General features: G+C 55.1%; 1 protein-coding gene across 2 annotated transcripts in view; it reads right to left on the bottom strand.

Moving 5' to 3' along the window:
• Positions 1-4,390, bottom strand: part of HMOX2 (heme oxygenase (decycling) 2) — a 5,243-nt gene extending 853 nt beyond the window's left edge. Inside the window, exons 1-5 of one of the 2 annotated variants that reach the window (XM_009995480.1) lie at positions 4,295-4,390; positions 2,476-2,593; positions 1,292-1,783; positions 159-279; positions 10-85 (exon numbers count right to left, since the gene is read on the bottom strand). In XM_009995480.1, the coding sequence (XP_009993782.1) occupies positions 10-85; positions 159-279; positions 1,292-1,783; positions 2,476-2,593; positions 4,295-4,377 (890 nt within the window). In that variant the 5' untranslated portion in view covers positions 4,378-4,390. The remainder of the gene's footprint in view (positions 1-9; positions 86-158; positions 280-1,291; positions 1,784-2,475; positions 2,594-4,294) is intronic. The other variant, XM_009995481.1, reaches the window with a different exon arrangement.
• Positions 4,391-7,542: the final 3,152 nt, after the last annotated feature.

Raw genomic sequence — 7,542 nt, 5'->3', positions numbered from 1 at the left:
CAGGCTGCCAGCACCAGCTGCACCAGGGGCTGCTTGGCCAGGGCCACGGCCACGTGGTAGGGACAGGCAGGTCCTGCTGTGCCTGCTGAGACACAGAAAGCAGGGTCAGAGCTGGGGACCTCGTGCCCTGGGGCAGCCCCACAGTGCCCAGGACCTACCCAGCTTGTCTGCATAGTAGGGGCACTTGCGGATGTCTCCTTTGCCATCGTGGGCTGGGAACCCTCCGTCTTGGGCCTCTTCTGTCAGGGACCTGCCAATCTTGTCCAGTTCATCAAACACCTGCAGGGGTGGCAGTGAGGCCATGAAGCAGGCAGAGCCAGGCAGCTCCATCCCAGGCCCTGGGAAGGATCCAGAGAACAGGCAGGAGCCACTTCTGCCTCCATCCCTGCCTCCCCCCAAGGACAGGACAGCACCTGCTCCTCACCTTGAAGCCCCTGCAGACAGACCTGAGGTGACAATGTCACACACACTACAGCTCCCAGAAGGCACAGCCCATTCCAGGATCACCAGGTTGGACCCAAGAGCAAGAGGGACACAGTGTGGCTCTGCCTCCCTGCCTGCCACGGGCAGGAGTAGGGGGGCAAGGGGAGCGCCCCTCCCTGCTGCAGACCCTCCTGGGATCTCTGCTTTGTGTGTGCAGCAGTCAGGTAGCCAGGGGTTTCCATGAGGATCCTTAACAAAGGAACCAACCACATCCCACCATGTTTCCAAACAGCTTAAGCTACACTGACCTACTGCAGCTCAGGCAGAGTCTGTGAGAGGCAAATACTATCAAAGGAAACAAAGGAACCAACCACATCCCACCATGTTTCTGACCAGCTTAAGCTACACTGACCTCAGTGTAGCTCAGACAGGGTCTGTGAGAGGCAAATAGTATGGAAGGAAGAAGCTGCAGACATTTTGGCCATGGGACAACGCATCAGACATGAGACAGGAGATGGATTGTAACCAGTGTACAATGTACAATGTGCTCCAATTGTTTGAGGTTGTCTCAGAGAGACAGCTCTGCTCCCCCTGCTCCTTTAGAGCCACAAATCCATGGGAATCTTGTAGTGAAGTTTCCATCAGCTGTGCTGTTGGAGTATGGGAGGAGTTCCTACCCAACAGGGAGGAATTGTCTCCAGAAGCTAGAGAAAGAGCTATTCCCACTAGAATCCCACCCCCCCAAGAAGAAGGGGCTCTGGTGGCCTCAGACCTACACCACAACAGTCTGACTGAGCTAACCTGGGAGAGCTGGCCCAGACCCCAGGGCAGCAGCACCAACATACCCAGGGTTCCAGGGACTTTGTACCTGCATGTTGAACCTGAAGGCTCGGTTGGCCTCTTCCACGATCCTCTCCTTGGTGTTCTTGTCCAAGTCCAGAGCGTTCATCCTGGCTCTGTAGAGCTGCTTGAACTGCTGAGCATTGGAAATGTTCTCAAACATGTAGAACTGGATCCCTTCATCAGTACTGGGCAGCTTCAGGGCCCTCTGGGCCACCTTCTTCAGCACTTGGCCACCTGAGAGGTCCCCCATGTAGCGTGTGTAAGCGTGAGCCACCAGCAGCTCCGGCTCGTGCTGGCCCACGTGATGGATTCTGTCCACATAGTGCTGAGTGGCCTCTGAACACTGGATCTTCTCTTTCCAGTCTTCTCCATAGAAATATTTCAGGTCTTTGGCCAAGGCTTCTCTCCGGTGAAGCTCCAGGGGGAAATACAGAGGAGCAAAGGCCGGGTTGTCCTTGTTGCGATCCATTTCCTCCTCCAGAGCTGAGTAGGTGAAGTGCAGTGCCACGGTGGCCAGCTGCAGGGCAAGCAGAGCTGAGGTGAGAAGCCACTCACAGGAGCAGCACATCATCCCTTGTGACAATTCCCTCCTGCAGGGAGCTGGGGCAAACGAGGAGGAAACCCCCAGGCTCGAGACACAGCCAGCCTGGAGAGCCAGGCAGGTGGCACTTGAAGGATCAGAGGCTCTTCTCTATTCATGACACCACCAGAGCACCAGCTCAGGATGGGTCAGATGTTGCCAGCTGTGTGCTCTGGGCCTCCTGTCACCCTGAGAACAGGGCACAGGGACACACTCCATCCAAAAGGTACAACTAGCACCAACAGCCTCACCCTGTAGGAGACTGCTCTATAAGCCAAGACCTTTGGGATCACAGAGCTGCTCAGACCCAGGACACATGAGGCAGCAACTCAACCTGAAGCCTCTGGAAAGAAGCTTCCGAGGATGGAAAAAGCACTGGAATTCCACCAGTATTTCACTCCTGAACAGCTTATGCCACTGGTATTTGTGCTGCAGCCACACCTGCCTTGGGTGGCCAGCAGCCCAGCACTGCCACCTAACCAAACCTTGCTGGGCCAGCCTGCTCCTCACCCTGCTGTGGAACACACCAGGCAGAAGTCCTGGACTCTTGGATTCTCCCCCCATCCCCTGTGCACAAGAGCTGGGTGTGTCCAAGAGCTCCTCTGGCAGGAGAGCAGAGCAGCACCCACCTTGAAGAGCTCCTTCTTGATCCGTCCTTTCAGGAAGTCCTTGACAAACTGGGTGTTCTCAGCACGGTCATGGGACTCCTTGGTCCCCTCCTTCAGCAGCTCCGAGAGGTCGGTGGGGCTGCAGGCAGACAGGGACAGCTCCAGTCACCCCACTCCCAGGCACAGCACCCACTTTGTTCCTGCTGTGTCTGCAGGGATCCCCTGATTTCCCACCATCTCAGGCCTGGTTTGGAGAAGGTGCAAGGTGGGATGGATCCCTCAGGCCACCACTGGCAGGAGGAAGCAGCAGCCACAGGCTCCTTCCACAGCTGCAGGTGGCCACCTGCCCACCAGAGTTCCCATTCTGGGGTTCACTGGGAGCTCAGACCCAGGACCCTGGAGCAATTGTCAAGGATCCTCTGACCCCTGCACCATTACTCTTGCTTCTCATCAACAATACTACAAAGACACTATGAAGAGCAACTACTGGGGCCAGCTGAAGGGCACAGGAGCCTCAGTGGTACCCTCTGTGGTCACTCTGGAGATACAAAAAGCAGAACAGGGCAAGACCCTTACAAGGTTTAGTTGTCCTGAATCATGTTGGTTTTGCAGATTTCTACAAGTCACTTTTCTAAAAAAAAAAAACCCATGACTTTAGGTTATGGCCACTGCACCTGCCTGGGGTTGGGTGCAGTGTTAGCAACACCCAGACTCCCTCAGAATGATGCCAAAGTGCACCCTTTTATGAGTGGTTTGCTGCAGAGAGCACCTTCCTGCCAGCTGGAGAGAGACTTGGAAAGCTTCAGAGCCACCAAGTGCCTGGACACTGCAGCCAAGGGGCCAGGCAGGGCCTGGAGGGGCTGGGAGTGCTGATGAAACTGAGCCTGCAAGTCACAGAGTCACAGAATGGGGGGGTTGGAAGGGACCTCTGAAGATCATCTAGTCCAGCCCCTGCCAGAGCAGGGTCACCTACAGCAGATCCCACAGGACCACATCCAGGTAGGTTTGGAATGTCCCCAGAGAAGGAGCCTCCCCAGCCTCTCTGGGCAGCCTGTCCCAGGGCTCTGCCACCCTCACAGGAAAGAAGTTTATCCTTATATTCAGCTAGCCCCTCCTGTGCTCCAGCTTGTGCCCATTGCCCCTTGTCCTGTCTTTGGAAACTGCTCAAAGGAGACTGATCCCACCCTCCTGAAACCCCCTGGAGATATTTGTAAGGATTTGAGATCCCCCACCTCAGTCTCCTCTTTTCCAGACTAAACAGACCCAGCTCACAGCCTTTCCAGAAGCCAACCAGCCTGTCTGGGTATTCTGGGATTCAGCCTCCTCATTTTCCAAGTCTGAAGCCTTGTTTTTTAGAGCATGTGTGTCAATATGTTTCTTTTTAAACTACTCTCCAGGAACAGACGCCTGCCTGGAGCAGTGGGTGCTCTGCAAGGGCAACAGAGCAGCTCACTGGAGCAGAGTTCAGCCCTAGAGTCATCTTTCAAAACAAGAGGTTGTTATCACATGAGACTGCTCAGCAAGCCATGGAAAACTGGCTCACCTTGGCCAGGAAGGCACAAACACAACTGGCAAAATATTTCTGAAATGGGAGATAGCAGAGACAAAAAATAACTGCTTGTTGGCAGCCTTGGCCAGATCACTCCTTCCACCCTTCCAGCTGATCTGGTTTAACAGATTTAATCTCATTTAAACAGATTTTACTGCACATCTACTTGATTAATCACCTGTTGGAGTCCCTCACTGCTTTGCAAATGAGGAGAAAGGTCCTTCCTTCACCTGGAAGGTCTCCTGCCTTGCCCAAGAGTGTGTCTGTGCCTCCTTGGGGGACAGGACTCACCTGACATTGTTATCTTCTGCTTCCTCGTAGCGCAAGGTGTCTCCTTCATCCCCCCCCTCCGAGCCCTCCAGAGCTGCAGGCATTGCTGGGCAGTGCTGGAGAGGAGACAAGCTGAAAGGCAAAATTAGAGAGGTTTTAGAGACCATTTGAGACCAGCTAAGCTCTGAAGCTGAGCAGCTCAGAGGGGAAACCAAAGCCTCCCCTAAGGAGGATATGAGGAGGAACTTCCAAAGCAGGGGCAGGTTCCTCTGCTGTGCCCCATAAAGAGCCAAAGTGAACTCCATGACCAGAGTGAGCTGCAGACAGCTCTGCTGCCACTCACACACTCCTCTAACAGGGTTTATTTCAAACCTCAGAAGGAATTGGCCTCTCCCTCCTCCTCTGCAAGGGGAAAAACACCTCTCCTCAGCTGTAGCAGGACACACAGGGCTCCCCCCAGCCTGACCCTCCTGCTGAGCCAGCCACCTCATTTATAAAATGGACCTGTAATCAGCTTTGTGCAGAGCAGCACCTCCCAGCCTGCCCTGCCAGTGGAGAAGGAGCTAAGGTGCTTTCTGGTTCTTAAAAGCACTCCCTGGAACAGCCACCCCTCCTGCTCTCCCAGCCTGGCCCAGTCCCCCTCACTGGGCTGCACCCCCAGGCTGGCTGCTCAGCCCACAGCTGAGGGAGCAGCAGACAGGCAGCTGTGAGCAGCCCAGCTCATTAGCAAGGGGCCAGCACCAGCACATCAGTTGCTGGCTCCCAGCTGACACCAGTTACACATTAACTGCCCTCCCGGGTGCTCACCCCCAAGTTTCTAAACCATTTCCCAGCCACCCTGTCTGCCCTCCATGCTCTGGTGCAGCACAGTCAGACCCCCTGGCTTGGGCACAGCATCCCCAAGGTGAAGGATCAGCTTCCAACATCAGGAAATGCCCACCATGGGGAAGGAAAACTAAAGCAAAGAGGTAAATATCCTGCTCAGGCTCATCCAGGAGCCTGTGATGGACACAGTGGAACAGCCTGCTTGCCCCTCAGCACAGCCAGTCTCCAGCCAACACAGACACAGGAGTTCTGAGGACACCCTGGCCTCCTGCTTGGTTTTCTTCAGGCCAGGCACTGCTCAAGAAATGCAGATTCCAAAATTAAACTAGATGAACTGGTTCTGATTGATCTTATACTTCCAGAAAGCCTGAGTCCTGGAGGCAGGGTGTGCTGCCTGTGGGAGCAGCAGAGCCACAGAGCACTGCCCACCCCTTGGGAAAGACCTGAAATCCAACCCAAAGGAAGACACTGGATCACAAAAACTAGCAGTTAGCAGCAGCAATGTTTTCAGGCTCCCAAAGGCCAGACAAACACAAGATGGCTCCTGAGATCATGGCTGTACCAGACACCTGCTGACCCACTGTTCAGAGCCTCCACACTCCCAGCCCCAGAGCTCTGCTCTCCATGGCACACCCAGGGCACCCAGTGGGTCTCTCCAGCCTTTACCCAGGCCTTTCACTACTGCTGCAGAAGCACAACTGGCCAGAGCAGGAGTTCCTGCTTCAGCAGCACTGGCTGCTGTTGGCAGAAAGTCATTTAAGGACATTTATCTCCTGTGGCTTTTTTTTTTTTTTGCAGAGGCTCAGTCTGACGTGCTCATCTCTACAGCAGCACTCAGGGCAGTGGTGACACCAGCCCCCCAGCCCCAGGAGAGGACAGCACAGACACAGGAAAACATGGAAGCTGAGATTTTTTTTCCCCCCTAATACTGTCTCTAGTGTAGATACCTCCCTGATGAGCACTGGATTCAAGAGACAAGTCAGGACAAATCAACCCCCTGCCCTTTTTGGCACTAGGATGTTGCATGAGAACTGGGAGGAAGTCAAAAACATTCTCTGTCTCTTTCACCACCAACACACATCTTTGCTTCTATTTAAAAGCTGACAAGGGGAAACCCACAGTGTAGTGGCCACAGCTCTGGTTTCTCAGGCATTCTCCTCTGAAGGAGGCAGTGTCCTACACACCACAGGGAGGCCCAGGCAGCTGCCTCCACTGCAGAGGCTGGAACATCACTTTGTTGGCTACAGAGAGCTCTGCTCATCGAGACCCAGCCTGGTGTTGAGGGTAAACACTGCCCTGCTGTCCTGACAGCAGCTGGCTTGGGAGAAATCCAACAGCCACAAGGGTGGGGATAGCAGGGCTGGAGAGTGAAGGCTTGGTACAGAACACCTCAGCACTCCAAACATTTCTTTCCTAGTAACAGTGTTCAACCCCTCCCCAGAAAACATCCCTATCTCATCCAGCCAGCAATTAGTCTGCCCCTACACAGGCTGCCACAGCAAGTTTCACAGTCCAGGTGCACAGCCTTTCTTCTCAGGCTGACACTTAATCCCAATAATCCCATGCTGTTTGAAGGAAGCAGACACTGTTGCCACAGGGCAGCAGGTCTGGAAGCCCTGGCTTTGCTTGGGCACCCTCTGGAGAAGTTCAATAATTCAGCCACCCAGGCAGCACAGAGTTCACGTCTGCTGTTCAACTGGCATGAAGCTTCAAGGTGTTTCCCCAAGTGCAGAGCTGACCTCCTTGCTTCAAGCAGCAGCAGAGTGTGCCTGGATCTAGCCAAGCATCCCTGCAGCACAGACAAACCCCAGAGCCCCAGGTCTAGTGGCTTGAAGAGTCATCACAGAGATAACCTGGCTAGAACAGCCTCATCATGTCTCCTCCTGCCTCTGTTTGGCACTGGCTGCTGAGGGAAATGGAGCCTCACAGAGTAAATGACTGTATCACCTGACCCCAGGTAGGCTTAAGACTTCACCTGGACACAGCCTCAATGCAGGCAATAACACAAGCCTAAAACACTTCTAGCAGTGCCCTGTCATGCTCAGCCCAGCCCCTCAAACTGACCCAGGAGGGAAACTCCAGGTGAGCTCCCAGCTCTCAGCCAGCCCCACGGGAAGGGCTCCCTGGGCATCTCCTTCCCCACCGCGGCCAGGAGAGCAGCACGAGGAGGGTCAGTCGGGTCAGATGCAGCAGCCCTTGCTCTGGGGGGGCCGTGTCTGTGCCCGGGCACCCTGGGCAGGACAGGCCGGGGTGTGCAACACGTACAAGTGGCAGGGCTTGAATAAAACGTTTGTTTCACCCACCCACGGGAAAGCAGGGACTGCAGGAGGCCTCGGAGCTGCTCCCAGCCCTTCCCAGAGCTCAGCTGGGCCAGGGAGAGCCCAGTGACCCCGCACCGGGGCCTCCCTCTCCGGCAGGAACCGCGGCTGCCCCGGCCCTGCCCC

Source organism: Chaetura pelagica, unplaced genomic scaffold (genome assembly GCF_000747805.2).
Source record: "Chaetura pelagica isolate M959 unplaced genomic scaffold, ChaPel_1.0 scaffold124, whole genome shotgun sequence".
Classification (NCBI taxonomy): domain Eukaryota; kingdom Metazoa; phylum Chordata; class Aves; order Apodiformes; family Apodidae; genus Chaetura; species Chaetura pelagica.
This window is presented reverse-complemented; position numbering and strand designations above follow the sequence as displayed.